General features: G+C 31.2%; 1 protein-coding gene and 1 pseudogene across 7 annotated transcripts; both read left to right on the top strand.

The window, feature by feature from the left end:
• Positions 1-12702: 12702 nt before the first annotated feature.
• On the top strand, positions 12703-13163 carry LOC111241963 (annotated as a pseudogene).
• Positions 13164-18589: 5426 nt separating this feature from the next.
• Positions 18590-23829, top strand: LOC106765561. Of its 7 annotated transcripts, none has more exons than XM_014650233.2 (10): positions 18590-18879; positions 19356-19448; positions 19561-19677; positions 20191-20715; positions 20907-21271; positions 21350-21449; positions 21573-21632; positions 22087-22170; positions 22263-22379; positions 23272-23829. In XM_014650233.2, exons 2-10 carry the CDS (start codon positions 19362-19364, stop codon positions 23572-23574), a joined length of 1758 nt encoding a protein of 585 aa, XP_014505719.1. In that variant the 5' UTR covers positions 18590-18879; positions 19356-19361; the 3' UTR covers positions 23575-23829. The 7 variants fall into 7 exon arrangements, with proteins under 7 accessions (XP_014505719.1, XP_014505720.1, XP_014505718.1 ...); XM_014650234.2 differs by having other exon boundaries at positions 19353-19448; XM_014650232.2 differs by having other exon boundaries at positions 18590-19054.
• The last annotated feature ends 749 nt before the right edge of the window (positions 23830-24578 follow it).

Genomic DNA, 24578 nt, shown 5'->3' with positions numbered 1-24578 from the left:
AATCTATCTTAATACAAATGCTCTTAATTATCTTATTTATCTTAAAAGCTTTAATTTTTAAGACAAAACTAACTATAATTATAAATAAAAAAATAAAACTCTAACAAATGTCAAATTTTAAAACTAATAAAAGTATTCTCAAAAATTGAAAAAATAATAGAAGACATAAAATATATTTAATTTAAAAAATAATATATATCACATACTTATAATTTTCCCTCATAATTTTTGGAAAATAAAGTTTTATTGTTTATCAAATCATACATTTAACAAAAGATCGGTGTGATTGTGTTATGGATTGTTCAAGCCAACAATATTTTCATCAAATAGCTTTTCTAAAAGGTAGGGTCTAAATAGTAACTTGGGAGTGCTAATAATAATGCCCATACAAAATAAAATAACAGATACTATCCTTCTAAAAACAATAAGGCCCATTTTAAAGTTATCACTGTTTTGTCACAAGAGAGCTCTGGCTAATTATGAAATGTTTACAGGTCTCTCTTTCTTATACCATTTTGTGTTGCTCTATTTTATTTTATTTTATAAAAGCCTCTTTTCTAGTAACTAATTTCTGGAACGTAGATTTATAATTTTGTAATGTTTTGAAATTTGGTTTGATAAATTTGGAAACTATTTTGAAATTGTTAAAGTCTCTAAAAAGAAAATAGTTATGTTCCGGAGTTTAATTCTGAAAAGTTAACATTTAATTATATTCCAAAATTAGTTTCTAAATAGAATAATTTTTCAATGATTTTGAAAACTAATTTCCAAAATAAAGTTAATTTATTTATGGTATATAATCAGCATGTTTGCTAAATAACTTGATATAGAAAATAAGAGACTATAATGTTTGTGAAGTAGAAATGAGTGACACAGTAATATAATATATTTTAAGAATTAAAAAAAAAAAATGATAGTACCTCCCTCCCTTTTAGTCGTGTGGTACGAGAGGTGCCTTCCACAGTCCCAGCAGTTGGGAAATTATTGGTACTTGATAACCCTCTATGACAGACATTTAATGTGATATATATTTTGTATAAAAAGGACCATAGTGGTTTTCTCTTTTTTAAGATTTTAAAATAGTTTTGAAATTTATATAATGTTTTCGCATTTCATTATGCTATTTTTAGATTGGAACAACTTTGAATTTAATTGGATAACATTAGGGGATTTTACAATCACTTTTCAAATTTAATTGGTACATCTTAGAATAAATTTTCAAATTGATAAATGCATTGTTGATTACATAGCTTGAAAATGCATTTTTAAATCGTGGAATCGAAAATACATTTTTACATCATACAACTTAAATATATTATCAAAGTCCCTCTAAAAAAGACATATTATATATATATATATATATGGAGTTTGCTAATTTATATAGAATGGTTTTTCAGTTGGTACATTTTAGCAAAGTGTATCAAGTTTTAGGTTACAAAAATATTCCTATTAAAAAAACAACAACTTTAAATCTAAGGATATTTTAATAATTTTAAAACTTAATTTAAAATAAAATAAATAAAAGGTAGTTATCAAAAATCTTGATTGGTCCACGTGTACAATAGAAGTTATTAGCTTTTATTATATATTTTTTAAAAGGTAATTGTTTTTTAAAATAAAAAATAAAATAGAAGTTAGTTGTTTTTTTAACCCACGGATTTTATAAATCCATACAAACTTTATAAACCTAGACGGGTTCTATAAACCCAGAAGGGTTCTATAAACCGGTTCTATAAAGTCATAGAAATAAAAATTACAAAAGATACCTTTAAGTAATGAAAAATATGTTGCTTATGGATGTGATCCACCCATTTACGTATCTATAAAAATTATATCTATTTAAAAATATTATAATTAAAAATATTTCTTAAATAGTGGAAAATAACTACCTTTTTTTTATATTTTATTTTAAAAAACAATTAATGAATAACTACCTTTTTTCTTTATTTTTTATTTAAATTAAATTTTAAAATTACTAAAGTATTCTTATATTTAAAGTATTTTTTTTTTAAATAGGAATATTTTTATAACCTAAAGTTTGATATATCTTGCTAAAATATACCAATTGAATAATCACTTTATGTAAATTAGCAAATATATATATATATATATATATATATATATATATATATATATATATATATATATATATATATATATTGAATATTAAATGCTATAAGTTGCTCCAGTAAATATACATTGGGTATTGGGCTGCCTAGGATGTAGGTCTCTTGCATGCAATAACTCAATCTCATCCAACAAGAACAGATGAGGATAAGACTGTTGAAAGCCAGCAGGGTGATCACGACCAAAGAGGAATCATCATGTCTCTATATTCTTCTTGTTCAACCTCCAATACCACAAAACAGCAACACATACAGGAGTTTCAGTAGTAACACAATGGGAGTTTCAGATTTACACAGTTTTGATTGTTGGGATCGTATCATCATTATTATGTCATTAACACGTCTTATTAAAAAATGACTTTATATTTAAACAATTGAGCAATATTCCTTTAAACAAGTTTGAGCAAACATCATGGGTATCCTATCGTATATGGTAGTCTGGAGATGATATTTCCCTTCTCTACGTAAAAAAATCCTTGAAAGTTTTCATGTTTTGGGACCATCAATTTCCTTTCACAATTGGCAGAAATTGATTTGTCATGTACGAGTAGGAAGACATTGACCTTGGCAAGAGTGGTGCCAAACAACTACATCCAAATTTAGCATTTGTGCACAGTTGTAGACACAGGTTAACATGTTTGTAGGTGAAGAATATATACACCAATGAGTTGCAGTTTGAGATGCAAGCGGTTAAAGTATTGTTGGTCGTCTCTGACTCTACACAGGTAGAAATCTTCCACTGGTTCAGTCTATTCAGTTGGACCATCATGCAGTTGGATTATTTAGATGCATGGGTGGTCCAAAATCTTTCTCAGGACCACTTTTGACAGCATGCGCAGACTATGACTCATGCGCTACAACCCACCCTTGTACTGTTTTTTAGGTCTAAATAGTAAAACCATTTCATTTTTTCAAACTCATCTTATTCTAACATCGTTTAAACTCCATCCCTTGCTAAATAAATAAATAAATATATATATATATATATATATATATATATATATATATATATATATATATATATATATATATATATAAACACACAAAAATTTCCTTAAAAAGGGTCTCCTGTCATTTAAAACCTAACTAGCTCTTTTTTTCAACAAAAAAACGGTTGATGTGAGTTCTTCCGAACATACTTGAGCAGTTGAAATTGAATTCATTGTACCTTCTGATCATATTTCACGTCTCCTCTGACTTTTCTTCCTTTTTGTTTTCATCACGTATATCTTTATTTAAAGACAAATTCAAGATAGTTGGATGATGTGAATAATTTTTCAAAACAAGAATTTGAACTTTGGTTCATCACTTTGATTCCAATCTTATGCTATTCTAAAATGAAATTTTAATATTTCACGTTTTTTTTTTCACTCGTATTACAAAAGATTGTAGGTTGGTTCAGGAGTTGTAATTTTCATATCTCAACAAAAGTTGAAAGCTGACTTTATATAAAGTGCCACACAAATCCGGTTTCTCTATGTGACACCAACAACAAGAAGAGCACTTTAAGGCTTTTTATTTTTGACATATAATCTTTGAATCATACTCATTAAGATAGCACATCCTGTGGTCAAAGATCTTTATACTTCAGGCTATTTTGGTGAGTTTAGATCCAAAACGTTATATCATCCCCATTTAATTTAGGATAATGATATTTAGATAACATTTTTTTGACAACATTTGAACATTGATTACGTGCTAATCTGTGATTGGTCGTAAATTACTCTATAATCAATAATAATAATTATAAACACTATTATGGAATAATTTACGACCAATTACAGATTGACATGTAATCAATGTTCAAATATTGTCAAAAAAAACGTTGTCTAAATATCATTATCCTTTAATTTATATATTGTTTTTAAAACAACGTGCAAACGTTGCTTTTATTGCATAATTCTTAATTTTAGAAGAAAAAGAAAAGATAAGAGATAATTTGAAAAAAAAAATATGTAAGGAAAAAGAAAAAAGGGAAATCATTATTTTCCTGTTGGTTTCATGTGAAAGAATTGATGATATGAAATCTGAGATATATTTTAAAGGGATAACATCAGTAACTTCACAATCACTCCTCCCTAAAGTGATAAAATCTAAGAAGTCAGTGGATGCTATTAAACAAGGAACTTTTTCTTTTTATTACATGTCATTATTATTATTATAATAGATACTATTAATGAAAAGCAAGATACGAAATTTGAATTTTGTACAACAATCTTTACTGATATCATACTGAAGTTTATCTCTTATAAAAAAAATATATAATTTTTAAACAAATAATAACCATGAAAAATTACTTATTATAATAAGGTACTGGAAATATATATCAATAAAAATAAATCATTTAGTTATTTTAATATATATTGGCATTAAACGTCCCAATCATATTGGCCACTTGCTGTCTTTGCACTTTTCACAAATGACATGAAATTAAGTTGTCGTGTTTGCACTTTATGCTTTTGGGTGTTCTAAAGGGCTATGTGTTGAGTGAATAGATAGTTCTGGAATAAGCCCTGAAATTTATGGTGGTGTGTGTGCTGGCTCATTTTGCCCACTCATCCCTCATCCATAAAGAATCAAACAACTTTCTTATATAGTCCATTTTTTCTAATTATTCTAAACCTTTTACCTTACTCATGTCAAAAGCCTTCGTTTCATTGCTTACTACCATTTTTTTCGTTGATTAGTGAAGTGTTTCCCAAATTCATGCTTTCAGATTCGAATCTACTCATTATTTAGGATCATAGATCACTTTTTTTAGTTCTCTTCTATGTAAATCGACCGACCAGTGAATCTTAAATTTAAACAAACAATGAATGTGTATGAAAAAACTGATTGGAAACTTCAAAAATATGTTAGAAACTAATAAGTAAAATTTGATTTAGTGAGTAAAAATTATTTAACCATGTGTTTCAAATATTAACCGTGTGTAGTGTTGATGCAGTGTTAATTTGTGAAAAGGGATTGAAATACGCTCCTGAGTGGCTATAGGAAGTGATGCACTATTTAGAATTTCAACTTCAAAATTTCATCATAATCTAGGTGCATCTTATTACTATTCTAATAAATAACTTTTAAGTCTACTTTCTTGGAACAATTTTTCAAAATTTTAGGGAAACAAGATGAACAATAATTTAGACTTGATATATTTTTTTAGGTATGAATACACACTTTTTTAAAAGTGTTTCGGTTGGGTTTGGAGGTCCCATGTAACCTTCCTAGTGGGGACGTGTTGGAGGCCGGACGGTCATCATGGTCTTCTTCAAACTCGAAGTTGTTCGTTCTCCCTCTTTCCTTCTTCTCCAAGCCGAGCGGGGCGGGTACCTGCCAAAGGCACTCCGACGCTCAAGTCAGCAAAAGTGGTGTACATCATATATATAACGTGTCTAAAATCATACCTGAGACCCTTATTTATACTAGCTGTAATGGGCTTTTACCTTTCGTGGGCCTAATGACGGTCTAATCACACCTTAACCTCCATTAGAGACTTTAATGAATTATTATCGTTTATAATCTATCCATGTGGTTGGCCTAGAAGGTCGTCCTGGCGGCCTGGATAGTCGGCCTGATGGTTGGTCGGCTTGGAAGGTCGGTCTGGATGATCGACCTAGTGGTTGGTCAACCAAGGTCGGCCTGGTGATCGGTCGGCCTAGATGGTTAGTCTGGATGATCGACCTAGTGGTTGGTCAGCCTGGAAGGTCGGCTTGGAAGGTTGGCCTGATGATTGGTCGGCCTGGAAGGTCGGCTTGGAAGGTCGGCCTGGAAGGACTGCACGGACGACCATATGGGAGGACCGTATGGTCATTGGGAAAGACCGTACGATCAGGTGGAGGGGTCGTACGGTACAAAAAGTAATATTTCGTTCCTTCTAAGAGTGAAGGAGATCATGAAATCCGCTTTTGAGATGCAAAGAATAAATACAACGATAATACTCACTCTTAGTATTAACGTTAAACAAGAATATGATTCTCAGGAATTGATTTGTGTGTTAAGAGAATGACCGAATCTAGAGAAAAAGTCTCCAAAGCCTCTTAAATTTATGCTTTCAACAAAGCACAAGATCCCTTTATATAGATGTTGATCAGGCATCTTTCAAATCCAACAGATACCAGATTCTAATTAATTACATTTCTTCATAAATGATTGTAACTTTTCATGAATGCTAACTCTTCATAAATGGTTGTAACTCTTCATGAATAATTGTAACTATTCATGAATCTCAAAATTTTCTCTAATACTCTTAAATTCCAACAATCCTCCACCATTTGAGAGTATTCTATAATTACTTAACACAGACATCAATTTAATAGTTGCAATCTTACACATAAATGAAAGTGTACATAGACTTGAACTTTCACTTAGTAGAATACACATTTCAGGAATTCGTATTTTATTGGTGTTGAAACGATTGAACCAACATAATACATAATGAAGTCTTGAAGATATTCTACATATAAGATAAACTACATATTCTTGTTATACTTGACACAATAGAGCCATGCGTCCATATCTATTCATAAGTGCAACAAAGTCATGCCCCTTTGACTTTTTGAAGCGGCCAAACATCGCACTTACATAGGTTGATTTATTAGGTAAACATGTTTCCGTGACAAAACATAAATTCAAGAAATCAATTAAGAATTAGTCAACCTCCTAAGCATCACAATTTTAAAACACTCTTGAAATAATTATTTGTGCTTTCCATCATCAAATAAGAGATTTAATCTTATTGAGCTTAAGACTCAATGTCATATTAAGCGTTAAGTTAAGATTCCCTTACTTGTGATTAATCATGGGCTCCATTCCTATTCCAATTTTCATTATGAAAATGGAATATTTAGCCAATGCCTTAGTAAATCCATCAGCCAAATTAAACTTTATTCGTGCGAAATCTATTGTGATAATTTCATCTTGGATGAGTCCTTGGACATAATTATGTCTCACACCAATATGTCTTGATTTGTCATTGTATACTTGACTATAAGTCTTTGCTAATGTTACAACATTGTCACAATGTATTGTTATTGGTGATATTGGTTTTGGTAACAATGGTATTTCGAACATGAGATTCCTTAACCATTCGACTTCCTTTCCTGCTGAGGCTAGAGCTATAAACTCTGAAGCCATAGTGGAATCTGTAATGCAAGTTTGTTTCTTGGATGACCAAGAAATTGCACCTCCCCCAAGGAGGAAAATCCAACCACTAGTTGAAGAGTGATCTGCATTTGTAATCCAATTTGCATCAAAATATCCTTCCAAAACTGATGGATAACCATTATATGTTAATCCATAATTAATAATTTTCTTTAAATACTTAAGTACTCGACGTACTACTTGCCAATGTGATATACTAGTGTTACTACTATATCTACTCAATTTGCTTACTGCAAAAACAATATCTGACCTTGTACTTGTCATTTCATACATTAAACATCCTATTACCCTTTCATATTCCAATTGTGAAACTGTTTTACCACCATTAGGTAATGTCTTTAAACTAGGGTCCACAGGGGTTGAAACAAGAGAGCATTTAAAATTACTAACCAGGAATTTCTTGCTTGACGCATCTTCAGAAATGTATTTGCTTTCAAGTTGATCCAAAGTTTTTTTTTTTTTTGCAAAATCCACATATTGATATATGTCAAATAAAGGATCAAACATACCGTTCAGAATGTGACCACGACATACATAATCATCATTCTCCCATTTGTTCCTTTTTCGTTGTTCTTCCAATGTCTCAGTTTCGCTTTCTTTGGGTTGGGGAGAACTTAGAGCATATGCCATGTTTAGAGGCGAGAGAAGGAAATGCATCTTCTTTTGCCATCGTCAGAAACCAACACCTTCAAACTTGTCTAATTTGTGAAAGTTAGCAAACATCTCGTGAATTGTTGTTATCTTAGAGAAGATATTGTTTTTAGACTGTTGGGACAATTTTCCAAAAACTTAGGGAAACAAGATGAATAACAATGTAGACTTGATATATTCTTTTAGTGTGAATACACACTTTCCTAAAAGCAATGTTTCGTCCCTTATAAGAGTGAAGGGGATCATGAAATCCGCTTTTGAGATACAAAGAAGAAATACAACGATAATACTCACTCTTAGTATTAACGTTAAATAAGAATATTACTTTCAGGAATTGATTTCTGTGTTAAGAAAATGACCGAATCTAGAGAAAAAGTCTCCAAAGTCTCTTAAGTCTCTGCTTTCAACAAAGCACAAGATCCATTTATATAGATGTTGATCAGGCATCTTTCAAATCCAAGAGATACCAGTATCTAATTAGTTACATTTCTTCATGAGTGATTGTAACTTTTCATGAATGCTAACTCTTCATGAATGGTTGTAACTCTTCATGAATAATTATAACTCTTCATGAATAATTGTAACTCTTCATGAATCTCAAAACTGTCTCTAATACTCTTAAGTTCTAACAAACTTCAATCTATTCTTATATCTAATAGTAGAGTACTTTGTCTATACTTGTTGAACATATTCTAATGTTCTTTGATAGAATGATTGGACATCATTAAAATTATACAAAAGTGGATTGAAGTTAAAACTAGGACATATTGAAGTTGAAACTAAAGTTAATATATAGTGGTTATAACATTTTACATCATCCAAATCACTTTTATAGTCGGCTTGCTCAATAGTTATCATTCATTGCATGACGTAATAGTCACACTCATAGCTCCTAGTTTGTTTATTGCATTAGACCAGTTGTTTAGATAAATTAAATGATAACATAAAAAGTAAGTCAATGATATACTATAAATATCTTGACGAAAATTTATGTGACCTTTTAAGTTGTGACAGTTGATCTACCACTCAATATATTATGTCCATTAAAGGCACTAAGATAAAAAAAAAAACATTTAGTGTTAGGAAACATTCAATTGTATATTGAATGTAAATTTATTATTAGGGTTTTCTTAAAATAGATTTACATGTATAGTATACTTTTCTAGTGAGGGAAAGACTTTTTATGCAAGGAGCAAAACCATACAGCGGTATAATCTGATACTGATAGGACTAATAGTTGTCTATGACGACTGCATTGAATATTAGTTAAAATATGTACCTTGCCAAAACTATAAGTTATTAAATAATGATAGACTTTTATATATATATATAGGAAGGTAAACTTGATTTTGTATTATGAAATTAGCGATGTACATTTTTGTTTATGTTTTCTTATTACTCGTTGAGATCATGAAATAAGGGTCTATAAATCCATATGTTTTATCATTTCCCTCTTCCAAACATAAATCATGAAATACCTAAATTTGATATTAAAAACACATTAAATAATCTAATGAAGTAAGGAATAAAAAATGTTATCATATTATTTTCGATAATAGATAAATTTAAAATCATAATTATATATTTTATAATTAATTATAAAATTCTCATCAAATCATTTTCTATAATAATTAATTAAACTATAACTATCATAAAAAAAAATCTGTCATAAAATCATTTTTTCCACTAGTATGAATTCTCTTCCTAAAACAGAGCTACATATTGTTTTTTTACCAGTTATGATAAAGAGAAAGAATGTAATAAAATATGAAGTTGTAGCTGTTAAAAACCGAATATGGGATGAAAATATAAGTTGTAAAAGAGCCCCACCAATCAGGTCATTATTCCATTCATAATAAAAATGTTTTAGACTAAATTTTTTAAATAGCTTCTTCTCTTTATCTTATCACATCGCTAATCACTCCACAAACTAGGAGAAATAAATATTATAAAGACTTTTCGATTCATCAATAACTCATATGGTCCCAGAGCTGCTTCTTATAAAGACTTTTCTATTTATGATACCTCCTCCTTCTCATCAATGCTTACACATTCACTACATTACACCTCCATTTTCTCCTTACATTTTATTTGGTTTAATTATTTCTTATTTTTCACCAATTTAAATTTTTTAAATTGTTTTTATTTTTTATTATTTAAATATAATGCTGATAATAAACAATTTTTATCTTTTAATTATAAAAATAAAATGATAATTTTATTTTAATCTATTAGAAAAATTTATCTATCATATCAGCTAAATTACTTACAAATTTATTCATTCTACTTCTAAATTCTTTAAAAGAATAAACTAAAAGCTGAGTTACATTACATTACATGCGTGGTTGGCTTACGATAAGGAGACATACTGAATGCAGCGTGCAACTTTGCCAGAAATGAACGGTCACATTAAATAGACTTTACAACAAAATGCTTAGCCCTTTGGTTTTGGCTAATAAATAAATAGTTAATATGTCTACTTAGGGGCATAACACGCCAATTAAAGAATGAAATTAATATATAAGTTAATAAATGGTTTTGGCTAAATATCATTATCCTATTTATATACATATATTAGTATTACTATTATTAACTTTTTAATATGTCTTTTATATGTATTTTATATGTATGAGTATAAAACATTTAAAACTTCAGAACAAATATAGGGATATAGGTAACAAATAATTAGCATTATAATAATTTTAAATAGGCATATAGTTAGAAATAAATGTATTTCGAAACTCAACAGATAAAAATAAGTCACATAAATGTAAAGTTGCATCATTAAATGTAAGCATCATATTAAAAGCAAGCATCTACCAATAAGTTCTTATGCTTTTGTCTTGTTGTAGTTGTTTTTGTAGTTTGTATATATATTTTTTGGTCTGCCCATATTACAGTTGTTATTGTTGACTGACTTCTTCTTAATAAATATATAAGTACATATGCCGTTTTCTCTCTATAAACCTTAAATGTTTGCCTTGGCAAAATTTTACATGAAAAAACAACTTTTAATGTCCCTTTGTATGTCTCAATATTTTTGTATATGTAAAAGGTTACAATTATAATTTTTTTCAAGTTACTTTCAGATATATGCAGAGGGATGATATTTTCCCTATTTCAAACATTATTAGCTACTGTTTCTTTAAAATAAAAATAAGGGTAGTTTTTTTTCCCTATTTTTTTAACCCTGTTTTTCATTTTCATTTCTTTCATTACTGTAAAAATTATATTTTACATCAATTATATAAAATTAATTACATCAATTTCGAATGTAAATACTATCGATAAAATAAGATTAATATTTTTATATCGATTGTTTCAACAACTTATCTAAGTGAAAAACAAAATATTAAGAAAGCTTATCCATTGTTGATGAATCATCATCTTCCTCAACTTTTTCCAATACTTGTCCTTTACAACCTTTTGCCAGTTTGCTCTTCAAAGATGGTCTTCTTCATATGAGATTCCATCTACGTTACCACATAAACATGCGTAAGGTTCCTTTAATAAAAATTCCATCTTTAAATTTAATATAATTTATAAAAAAATTAAAATTATAAAAATTACCTAGGGTTCCCTGCATCACAAAGAAAACCCCTTTGTTGATAACGAGTAGCATTGGTGGCGATCATGCAAACCCGCGACGATGACTTAGAAAGAACAACATCTTGGTTACCCCAACTGCGACCCAGCAAAATAATTGTTTGAAGAAAAACTGTGCTTTTAAAAAAAAAATCATTTTTAAAATCTGACTTAGCAATAAAAAATGATTTTTTAGATATCAGCAAATAAATAAACACGTAGAAAAAGAGAATTTGTAAAATTAATTTTATATTGATTTAGATAAAAAAAATTTACATTGAGTGGTTAATCTCTAACTCACATTAAAAATAAAAATATAAGATTAAATATGTTTTTAGTTTCTGAATTATCAAGCGATTTTAGGTTTCATTTATCTTTTGAAAGGTTTATTCATTTTCGTCCTTTTAGTTTGAAAACTCGTATTTTTAGTCTTTAAAAAGTAACAACGTTAAATTTTTTGTGAGGTAGCAAACGGCGAGCCACGTGTGATGTCACCTTCCCTTATTACTTTGTGCTACATTGCTTTTTTTTTTTTTTTTTCAAATCAGATTAAGTGATTGACACGTTTTCGTTTATGAAATTAGATTAGGGTTTTGAATGCCAGCAACGATGCATCCCTTCACACTGACCAGACTGATGCCAACATCTCTCGCCCCGTCTCCATCACCGACGAGTACCTTTTCCTTCCTTTGTCTCGTTTGTCCCTCTCACATTTGTCCTCCTCCATTGAATTGGTAGCAGTGATGGCTTTGTGTTTTGTGTGTTCTTGCTTTAGGTTTTGTAATCCTTTTTACCGTTTTGGGCATCAAGTCAAAAGAGTTTAGTCAAGGCACAATGGCACAGGGCGCGAGCCTCTCTCTCTTCCTTCGCTACCCCTCAACCTCAAGACTCATCCTCCAAGAGGCATTTCCATTGGACCAACAAGGTTGGAAATGAAGACATCCAAGTCCCCTCCTCCTCTAAAACAATGTCCAAAATCATAGAGGAAGACACACACACACAAAAGGAAAAGACAAACAAGAACAAGATTACAAGGGTCTTCTACTTCCAGGCCCTGCAACTGTTTGGAGTATATAACTCAAGCCTCAAGTAGTTAGAGTTTTACAAAATTCTGTTAATTTTGTCATTCACTCACACTGTTCGGTCATTCACTCACACCATTCGTTAACCGTTCGGTCATTCACTCACATTATTCGTTCAATTTCTCTTCTCTACTTGTCTAATAGCAACCACTTCCCAAAGAAGAAAGCTTCAGGTCGTGGCAATCTCAAGGCTTCGCTTTGTCCTCACCGTCTTTGGCAAGAACCGCTCCAACCTTCCCTTCGGCCTCAGTTCTCGAGTGGTCGACACCCTCTTCGGCTACCGTCGCGACCATGTCCAATGCGCCTTCCAGAAGGACCCAACTACTGCAATGACAAAAATTGTGGCTTTGCCACAAGAAAAGAACGTGGAGCAAAAGAATGGGAAATCCTGAAGGCCGTGGAGCCAATTTCAATGGGTGCAGGTGTTCTACCAGTGGGTAATAACAGCGATGGAGGTGATGTACATGAGGGCTAGGTTTGAGAGAATTGTTGATCCAAGGACTTTGAGGCTTTCTACATGATGAATCCTGACAGCACTAGAGCACCTGAGCTCAGTAATTGTTGAACATCGAGCATCATCAGTTGCAACAACTCCCACATCTGCTGAGAGAACCCTAATTTTTTTCAAGTAAAAAAACCCCCCCAATCTGATTTCAGAAAAAAAATACATGTGGCACACACCTAATATGATTTCAGCAAAAAAAGAGAAACGTGACACACACTTAACATGGAAGCTGCCATCACACGTGGCTCACCATTAGCCACCTCAGAGAAAATTTAACGTTGTTGCTTTTTAAGGACTAAAAATATGAGTTTCCTAATTAAGAGGACGAAAATGAACAAACTTTTCGAAGAGGGACGAAACTCAAAATAGCATGATACTTTAGGGACTAAAAATATATTTAACCCATTAAGATTACAAATAGGGATAAGAAAAATTTAAAATATAAAACATTTTTGTTAAAGTCACAAGAGATAAAAGACATTTTTCTTGAAATTCACAAGATGAACACTTTCTTTGAGTTCCACAAAGGATGAAGACATCTAATTTAAATCACATAAAAGATGAAAAAACATTTTTCTTGAATCCACAAAAAAGTTAATATCTTCTTTGAATCACATAAGGATGAAGTTTTTCTTAATAATAAGAACAACATTCAATCACAGAAAACCCACTAGTGAAAGTTAATGCTCTACTTATATTATATTTTTGAAAGTCTTTCCATAAGAAGTTCTCAAGTACTCAAACTTCTTTAACTTTTGTATTTTCAAATGAAAGCCTACCATTTTATTTATATAAGCCATTTTCGAAATTTGGTCTAGAAATTGAAGAGTTAAGTCACAACTGTCATGGATAATAATCGATTATCATAGAAACTTTTCTTAAAATAATTTTTTTTGCTATGATAATCTATTACTAACAGTGATAATCGATTATTAAAGAGACTCTTCTGAAGAACTTGATTTTAATTGAGTAGTGATAATCAATTATCACATAACTTCTTGGATAAATAAAATCTTTTTCCGCGTGATATTTGTGCATGTTGTTTTGCCTCTCTAAGCAAAGTTTTATACACAATTTATTCACCAATATATGACTTATTATAAAGGCTTAATGTCATATATAAATAAAACAGAAGTCTTCCAATATCTTTTGTCATTATTTAAAGTTCTTGGACTTGCTTTTATCTTCATCAAAGTTTACTCTTAAATAACGATCTTCATCGTCTTCTTTTGCTAACAAACCAATGATGACAAACAAAACAGTGATAGCTTGCAAAAAAACAAAAATATGAAAATAGAGCAGTGAGCCATTAGAGTTGAATATGCATGCCACCAAAGTTCAAGGGGGGAACCAAAGAAAAATATGGATAACAAACTAATAGAAAAAAATCTCTTTAACAACTCTTTTTCGGTAACTTTTTTACAACATATACGTGGCAGTATGTGATTGGTCCGTTTCAAATATTTTTTTAGAATAAATTTAAACAGACCAATAAAATGGTGACACGTGTCCTGTTGTCAAAAAGTTGTTATAAAAGAGTTGTTAAAATATCATTTTCCGCACTAATAATAGTGCTCGAGAGAATGTCGAGGAGAAAATATTTCTATTATTAAAGTGAATGGAATGGTCTATGTAAAGCGAAAGCAAAACAAAGATATATACAAGGCAAAGAAAAACAGAAACGTTTACAATAAGAAAAGTAGAAGAAGAGATCTATTATCTCTCTATCAGGAGGAGGTGTATGCACTAAAGGAGGGCATGCGTGCCAGGGAGATGGTGTATGCACTATGGAGAATGTGTTGTTGGAAATTTATATTGGATAGAAATGAGAGAAAGTGAAACAGCATATAAGAATGAAAATTCATTAACTCATTGTTTTAAAATTTTAGGTTAAGAGTGTTATCCGTACACTGAAATCTTATTGGTTTGTGATTCTTTAAATAAAACTCTTTCCTTCTTAATACCTTAATGTTTTAGATTGAGGGATGTCACATTGATGTTGTGCTTGAGATCTTCATCAGTACTTATCTTATATCTGTATTTTATACTAGTGTCCCTTTCTCTCTGTCTCTAGTTCCAATTTGCTTTGTCACCGGTAACCCCAAATTCTAATACTTAGACAAACCTGCCACTAGTTCTCTGGGCCACCACAAAATGTGACGACGACGACAACAACACATGCTAGAAGAACAACAAGCGATGCTGATGAAGATCTTCTTTCTCGGTTTGAGTTTGTTCTCATTTCTTAGTTGATCCAAGATGAGATAGAAATCATAGAAGGCCATTGTGGCTGGGTCGGTGGTGTCTAAGGCAGAGGAGGGCCTATACTCAAGGTGAATTTCCCAACCTCTTGTGCTTGAAGAATATGAAAACCCTGCCTTAATATATTTTGTGTTGTTTTAATATTACTCAATATTCATTCTAATATGATCAATGCAACTAGTAAATATACCATAATTTTTTTTTTATCTTTGAATACATATTATATATTAGAAAATTTATCATAATTTATACATTTTATTTTACTAACTAATATACAACTTTCCCATATAATATATGGTTATTCAAATAATATAATATATGAAAATATATTTAAAAAATATGGTCTATAATTAATAAATTACTACATAAAATATGGTTATTCAAATACTATTTATTTTCCTAAATGGGCATGTCAGCTATCAAACTAAAGTATAGATGTATTGTTCTTGAAAACAATCTACAACATTGGTATTTTCTTTTATTAATTTATAAAATTTCCTTTATAACATGAGTCGCTCTTAGTTTTTTAAAATATATAATATATTTTTTTTTCTTTTTAAAATTGGTTTTGTAGTAATCAGCACAGATAACAGATAACCAAACATAAAAATTTCCAGAAACAAGAAACGAGAATCTCCACCAGATCTTGCACATATATAATTTATAACATTAATATTAATTAATTGGGAATTCTATTTACTATAATTTCAAATGTAAAAATTTGCAGCATTCGAGTAGAGACACTGACCACGTTGCTTGCTTCTTAATCATGTCTTCAATCTTAATCACATGTTTCCAATACGAACGATAAATTAATTGCACTTTGACATTGGACAATAAGATATACGATAAATTAAATGGATTGGCTTCTTATGTTTCACTCACTATCAAGAACTCTAGCTAGTATCTTCTTTTGCAGTTTTATGTACCAACATTTTTTAATTATTGGTTGAAAAAAATATAGGTTTATAAAAAATAACCAGTTTTAATTGATCAACATTTAACGGTCATTTATATTAATTTTTGGAGGGTGTTGTTTAATATTTGTATTTTATATATAAAAAAAAATCATTTACAAACTATCTTTAATCACATTTATTATAGATGGTATATTTGAATTAACTCAGAGTATATTGGAAAAATAACATCAAAACACAATGAGTGAGTTAAAAAGCAATACAAAAGGAAGAACACAAGACTTAGGTATGGCAATGAAATGATAAGTCTTCTCAAAAGTCAATTTTAATTCTCATCCTTCTAATGATTGGATTTTTGTTTCACAATAATGATGTTATCTTTATTTTATCTATACCAAGACTTATAATCTTTTACATCACCTCTTTTAAGAGACATTGTTTGTGAGACAAATAACAGGTCAAAAGTCTTTCATGGATACAACATTATCCACCCATCAAAATTAAAGTGGGGTTTATATATAAGAAACTATGCATCTTCACATAATCTCCTACCAACAATTCCCACAAAAATTCCTATATACGTATACTTCTCCCTCATTAAACTTATAAGCTTATTATTCACTGCAAATTACCAATAATAATATATATATAATGATAGTTAAAAATGAACTTTACACCTGTAAATTATCGAATGAACAGTGTAAGGTTGTGGCAGAGAAAGCTGGAGCTTGGTTTGTCTCATAATTTATCATTAAATAAAGGTACTAAATGATACCAAAAAACTTTTAGTAAAATAAGTTAGGAATATGAAAAAAAAAAAAAAGTGTTTTGTTTGTTTAACCTACGTCTTTCTCTAATCGGGATTGATAACTAAGAATTTGTTCTGTAGTGAAAAAGTGTATAATAAAAAAATGTTTGTTATTAAGTAGCACGTTGGCTTGCTTACCTCAAAAGGCATTTTAGTTAATGCTTTTGAATAGGTATGAAGCAGATCGAGGATATAATAAGTAAGGAAATAGAATTGCATGTATAGTTTAATTAATGATTCTGCTTATGATTAATTAATATAGTTAATGAGATTTAATCTAATAAAGTATTTAGTTGATGATGGTCCCTCTAGACTTTTGGCATGGTACTTAAGGACGATGCCTTTCAAAGTTTGGTTGTTATCACATGCCCCGACAACCATCACTCAACTCTTTCATTCATTTCTTAGCAAAGCTAAAGTGAAAGTAGGGAATTTCACCTTTCACCATGGAAAGTGATCAGAACAAATGGATTTCAATGAAACTTGTTTAAACACTAATAATCGTTTTACCATGATATCTATGGTGAGAATTAACGATTGGTGAATCAATTAACAAAGTTGAATAAAAGGAAAGAGGAAAGAGAAGAATAGTAATATTTAAAACTTATGAAGTTAATGTGAGGAATGTGAGATAATAGAAGAGAATGAAAAAGAAAAGAAGAGAGAGAATAAGAGGGAGGAAGGTGGGTAGCACGTTAATTCATTATGAAAGAAGGTTGTCACCCTCACTTTCACGATTCACACACAATGCCAAAGGCAAAAAGTGTATTCATATCCTCTCTCTCCCTTTTCCTTTCCACCATCTCTTTCTTTCACACACAAAAACACAGTATCTGCCATGCATCAAATTCCATGCCCACTCTCAAAGCATGCTCCCAAAGTAAATTAAATATTCCCATCACAAACTATGCTTCATATATGAATAAAAAAAGGCATAAAGATCAACCCAAGATTTTTTTCACAAGTTTTTACTTCATTTTCTCATACTTAGTAGATAGAGTTAAGTATTTAGAAGAAGATGCCATAATAATATATTTGGTTTTGGAAACCAGTTATCTCCTATCAAAGATATCTACTATATTCTTTTTATATATAAAATGGAAACACTTTTTTAACAAGAGTATCTTTTCGTTATGAACTAGAGATTAATGTTTGAAGAAACCAACCATTATTCAAGAGTCTAACTTTCTTACCAGATATTCTTGGAGTTTAAAAATGGAAGATCCAAATGATATACCTTAAACAAAGCAATAAACTTTCATGCATGGGTGTAGAGAAATTTCACACAAGTGAAAATTTTGTCAACGAAAGTATAATTTTTGTGTATTATCAATTACTTTTTTATAATAATAATTATTATAAAAATCAATAAACTTATAATTTGTGATTCAACTATGTTTATCATCAGGAAAGAATGACCTACTATTGAAAAGAGTTGCAATTAATAAGTAGAAAATTGATGGCATGCTATTAATTGGTCCGGCGTTTTTATTTATTTATTTGATCTAAATTTAATGGTTAATTTGAGTGAAAAAGAAGTTGGTTGGTGTAGCTACTGAAACCAAGTGGAAGGCTTTACTTGGAGGAAGCAAGAAACTGGACAACCTCGTCGTTTTGCTTCTTCTTATGTTGCTCTGGCCCTTTCTTACCTTCTTTCACTCTGTTCGAGATTTGTCATAGCAACAACAGCAACAATATTATTATTATTATTCTGATTGCACACAAAAGCATAAGAAAAAAAAAATCCTTTTGCAGAAAACTCGCATTCCCCATTTCCCGCTCTTCAATTGTATGAAACTATCTTCTTCTTCGTCTCACAATGCTTCCAGCTTTTGCAATTTAGTAACCCAGTTTTTCAGATTTCATTTTTCTCTTTCTCGTTTCGCGAGAAAGTTGAACGAGAAATGAATAACAGAACACGCACCAATCTTCACTCAGTGAAACCTCCTTTAAATGAGTCTAAAGTAACTTCTTCTTCCTCTTCTTCTACTACATTCTTCTTTTTTATCTATTTTGGAAAACAAAAAACTTCATTTTGAAGCATAGACTAGAGCTTCTTTAACTGTTTGGGAATGATTCTTATTAACTGATGAAAAAAGGTGTGCGCTTTTGATCCAAATCTAAACTGGGTTCTTCAGCTTCTCTTACGGAACGAATACCTTATTATTTTATTTATTTGTGGTGTTTACTTTATTTAACTTTTTTGAGTTGGGGGGAATTGAGTTTTATGATGATGATTTACTTATTGGTGAATGTGGAAAGCAGGGGAAGATGGAAACTGGAGGGAAGAGAACAATGGGTGGGCACAAGAATGGGCGCCGATCCAATCGAGAAAGGAAGATGGCTTTGATTCAAGATGTACTTTGAATCTTCCTCAAATCTTGTTTTCACATTGTGTTCCCTTTTTTCTGTCATGGAATTTTTTGGTTCGTTCTGCAAAATCACTAGCCCTTCGTGTTTTCAAGTGCAGGTAGATAAGTTGAAGAGGAAGCTCAGACATGAAGAGAATGTTCATAGAGCTTTAGAAAGAGCATTCACTAGGCCTTTGGGATCTCTGCCTCGTCTTCCTCCTTATCTTCCTCCTTATGTTAGTTTCTCTCTCGTTGTTTAATCACACACACACATTAAGTGCATATTTTACTGTTAATACACATTCCAAGTCAATTGGAATGGAGACGTATGTAATAGGAACTGAAATGAACATAAGTCTGAATTGTTTTAACAGAAATCCAAACACCCCATCACTTAAACACGATGAGTTTGTTCATCGTATCAATCCCGATCAAGGAACTGGTTCCTTTTTCCAGCGGTCAGTCAAATATTAATTTCTCATGTCGAGGGATTGGTTCCTTTCGCTAGACCCAATTCCCCTTGTTTGAATTATAGTACTTACACACTATTTTTTTTTTTTTTATCATTAAAAGTTAATATAGTTTTTGTAAGTATTACTGGCATTATTTTTTAATTAGTATAAGTTTTATCTCAATTATATGTGGAATAAAGTTTTGCATTGAGTTGAACTTTTGTTACTATTTTTACCGTTGTTGTGCTGATTTATGAATAAAAGGAGAGTAATGAGGAATGTGTGGGCCTGTTGTAGACATTGGAGCTGTTGGCTGAAGTAGCAGTGTTGGAGGAGGAGGTGGTTAGACTTGAAGAGCAGGTTGTGAACTTTCGTCAAGGTTTATATCAGGAAGCTGTGTACATTTCCTCCAAGAGGAATGCAGAGAATTTGAATGACCCTATTGATCAAAACACCATCAGGAGTTCCAAGCATCAGAGATCAAAATCTATGTCTCAAAGTGAGTTCAATTCAACTATGATGGGAAGGCCTCATCCTTCTCTTGCCCGAAGTGCTTCCAGCAGAAAACTACTGTTCTCTTCTGAAACTATCAATGAACACGCTGGGAAGCTTGTCCATGGAAAGCAATTGCACAGAAAACAAGATTCATTCTCATCTATCCCAGAAGAGGGAAGGGGAAAAGAGAATCGATCATTTGGTAACTTTGCGAAGGATAAACAATCACCGGAAAAGAAAACAACAACCAAAGTTACTTCTCCAATAAAGAAATCTCCGCTCAAGCAAGAATCAGCTGAGAAGTGCATGGATCACTTGAGGTTACAGGTAACTAGATGATAACCTCACAAATACTATTTCAAAGTTATTTCAATTAGTCAATTGAGGTTTGGAACTGCTTATTTGTTATAGCTGACATAATAAGTGAATGTTTCTTCAAATTAAGCTGAACCAAACATGTACTTAGTGTTTATTGTTCTGTCCATTCAACATCATTGTTTTCTGTTTTACTTGCCCAGTTGGACTGGAGATTAGCAGACCATGAAAGGGCTCAGAGTTCTTCAAGTTCATCAGATGATAAGGTGTCAGAAGTTGATATGACACCCAATAGAGTTTCAGAGGATATTGTAAGGTGCTTGAGTAGCATTTTTGTTAGAATTGGTACATCCAAGGAAAAAATTGGGGAAGCAAAAACACCTTCGCGCTCTGCATCAGCTTTCAACCAATTCAGCAAGGAAAAGGATCAACTTTGTGATCCTTATGGTATCTGTCCAGAATCAAAAACAAGAGAAGTTGGTCCATGTAAAAGATTATGTGAAGTCAAAGCCTCCACTGTTGATATGAACCGGGCATCGAATGCTGTGTTTTTGATCCAAAGATTAAGGTAAGTAGTTATCGACTGCTATTAAGTGTTTTTGATTGAGGAAACTGGGTGTTTGTCTAATCTTACCGAAAAATTCAGGTTCTTACTTGGGAAACTAGCTTCTCTCAACTTGAAGGGTCTTACTCATCAGGAAAAACTTGCATTCTGGATAAACATTTACAATTCCTGCATGATGAATGTAAGACACCTTTGTGCTACTGGTTTATTGCATCTCATTAAAATGCAAGGCAGATGAATTGGGTCTTTTTGTTAAACATGTTGAGAGCAAACATCTTAAACGACTTGGGTTTCAATGTTGTAGGCATATTTAGAGCACGGCATCCCTGAGAGTCCTGAAATGGTTGTAGCATTAATGCAGAAGGTACATTTATTTGGGCTATATTCTCAACATTCATTATTATCATTACTATTGTTGTTATTGTTGCTAATGGTGACGTTGTTAAACTAGAATATTCAAAGCAGTAGAAGCATTGCTACAAAATCTTAATCCTGAGTCCTATGGTCACCTACCAAGAAATACAATTGACAGAAAGAAAAAAACGAAAAAAAGGAGTCATTGGACTCAAACTGACCATGTGTCCCTTCAAATACTATAATAGGTCCTAATGATAGGTCTGACATTAAACCAAGTTCAGAATGTTTCTCTGAAATTGGTTCATTAGCTAAATGAATGTAATGCTAAAGGACATTTCAAATTTAATTCCATTATACCTGTTTCCTACAAACACTGTCTAAGTATGTGATGTCCTTTCTATATATCTGCGTAAATAAAATGTCCAAGTTAATTAACTAAGAAAGGACAATGCATGTTTCAGGCAACTATCGTAGTGGGGGGCCAGTTACTCAATGCAATTACACTGGAGCATTTCATCTTGAGACTGCCTTATCACCTCAAGTTTGTAAGTGCTAAAATCTTGTGCTTTCTTTTGAATTCAGAGTTCATAGAAAATAAAGTTGACTTTCCTTCATTTTTTTTTCGTTCCTGTGACAGACGTGTCCAAAAGCTGCAAAAAGTGATGAGGTTAAAGCACAAAGCCTATTTGGCCTGGAATGGTCTGAGCCCTTAGTAACATTTGCACTTTCCTGTGGAAGTTGGTCTTCACCCGCAGTATGTTTTTCTATCTTAGTCTACAAGATTAAATTATGTGTTTTAGCTTTTGGTGACAGTCTAGATGAGTTTTTCCATAAACATTTCTGAAGGTGAAAAACAAGAAGGAAATGAAAAATTCACAAGTTAAAATTAGCTTACACAGTTAAAAATAAAAATTCAGAAAAATTATGTGAGAGAGCTTCTATAGATTAACTTACACAAGTTATTTTAGTTTATGAAAAGAAAATAACTTCAATTTTCTCTTCATTTTTCTCTTTCTGAAGTATTTATGGAAAAGTTTGTCAGATCCCAAATGCTTATGGAGAAGTTGGTAGGTGACCAATATCATGTCTTCTGCAACCAAATTTTCTCAAATCAATTTAGATTTGAAAATTTTCTGGCACAGATTGCCATTATCAGACGTGTTGATTCTATAGTAAGAAATCGGGAATTAATTAGTTTCACATTGCAGACAGTAATTATAAGGTTAGAAATAGAAGCTGTGATTACAAATTTCTGTCTTATACATCAAGACGTGATTTTGGTTCTACAGGAAATAAAATCAATCACACCATAATAGCGTATTTGGAAGGTCGTTGGGAAAAAACACCTTTTGGATACGGAAGTTATAATTAGTTTACGAACATCACATCCGAAACATGAAACCAAGCCCCTTATAAGAAAGAACATAGTGTTCTTCCAATTCCACTGTTCCATTTTACATGTAGGAGTTTGACAATGTGTTCATTAGTTAAGATGCATTTCATTCACCCTTCATTATCTTCACTCAAGAAAGCATATATATTACATGCCTTTTCTATTTCCATAAATATACGTTTTTAATAAAAAAAAATCCTTTTTGTTTTATTAAGCAATGTGACATGGCAAATCTTCTCTTTTTTCCTTTTAGGTGAGAGTTTATACAGCATCACAAGTTGATGATGAGTTAGAAGCAGCAAAGAGAGAGTATTTACAGGCTTCAGTTGGTATCACAAAATCAAACAAGTTAATAATCCCCAAGTTGTTGGACTGGTATTTACTGGACTTTGCAAAGGACTTAGAATCTTTGTTGGACTGGGTGTGTCTCCAACTACCTGACGAAATGAGAAAAGAAGCAGTTGAGTGCCTTGAAAAAAGGGGAAGAGATTCTGTATCACAGATGGTACAAATGATGCCCTATGATTTTAGTTTCAGGTTACTTTTACACCAGTAAGTTCTGAGAAGTGTTGTTCAGGTTACTTTAGTTTGATGTGCTGGGTTTTTTGTTTGTACATTGGTGGTTCACACAGAAAGTACATAAGCCAAAACACGTAACGTTTTCTCATTTGGGAATGGGTTTTGGCATTTGGGTCATTGCTGGTTAGTCATGCTTTTCGGAGATATACATAGAAATGGAGAGTTTTTAAATCTTAGACATTCATTTTGGCTGCAACTTTCTGGGTTTATAATAATATCGTATGTTGCTTTATTACCATGGCACCAAATGCCACTACACCAAATAGAACAACGTCAGCATACCATGGATTTTGGTTGGGGTAAGAATATACACAAAATCGACTAAAAAAATTAATTTATGATCAGTTTTATATTATTGTTTAATCATAAAGTTACAATTATTGATTTTTATTATAAGTATCCTAAAAGTCATATTAACTATTATAGCTAATTGTTCATCCGTATGTATGTGTGTGCATATATATATATATATATATATATATATATATATATATATATATATATATATATATATATATATATAGTGAGAGAGAGAGAGAGACTTCATGCATATGTAGTGATTCATTATGAGCTAGCTTGTATACATACACTCAATTATAAAAGAGTAATTTATCATTTAAAGCATACATCTTTAATTCTAAAAAACTACACGCAATTTAAAATAGGCAACTATAAAAATAACCGATATTAGCTTTTAAAGTTGCGAGAAATTTTAGTATAAAACAACAATTCATCGTGTATGCTTTCATTAGTAAATAAATAAGAAATGAAATATAAGGAAAGAAAATATCTAGAACAAAAGGAAAAATAAAAAATAAATATATTTTTTTTTAGTTCAGAAGAAAAGAGAGAGCAATAATGTTTTTATTAAGGAGAAATAACAAACTGTCGGATATATCCGTTATCGATAGCCTTAGATAATTCTTATATTCATACTGCTTTCCCTGGAAATTCAATGGTTAATCAAAGTAACATGAAAAC

Source organism: Vigna radiata, chromosome 7 (genome assembly GCF_000741045.1).
Source record: "Vigna radiata var. radiata cultivar VC1973A chromosome 7, Vradiata_ver6, whole genome shotgun sequence".
Taxonomy (NCBI): domain Eukaryota; kingdom Viridiplantae; phylum Streptophyta; class Magnoliopsida; order Fabales; family Fabaceae; genus Vigna; species Vigna radiata.
The sequence above is the reverse complement of the archived record's forward strand: the minus strand, read 5'-3'. Positions and strand labels throughout refer to the sequence as shown.

Excerpts from the sequence above, each read along its gene's own strand:
- LOC106765561 (XM_014650231.2), top strand. The coding sequence starts at position 18,995 with ATGAATAACAGAACACGCACCAATCTTCACTCAGTGAAACCTCCTTTA. Across the intron at positions 21,272-21,349 it reads TTTTTGATCCAAAGATTAAG|GTTCTTACTTGGGAAACTAG; the intron begins GTAAGTAGTTAT and ends CGAAAAATTCAG. Across the intron at positions 22,171-22,262 it reads TGCCTTATCACCTCAAGTTT|ACGTGTCCAAAAGCTGCAAA; the intron begins GTAAGTGCTAAA and ends TTCCTGTGACAG.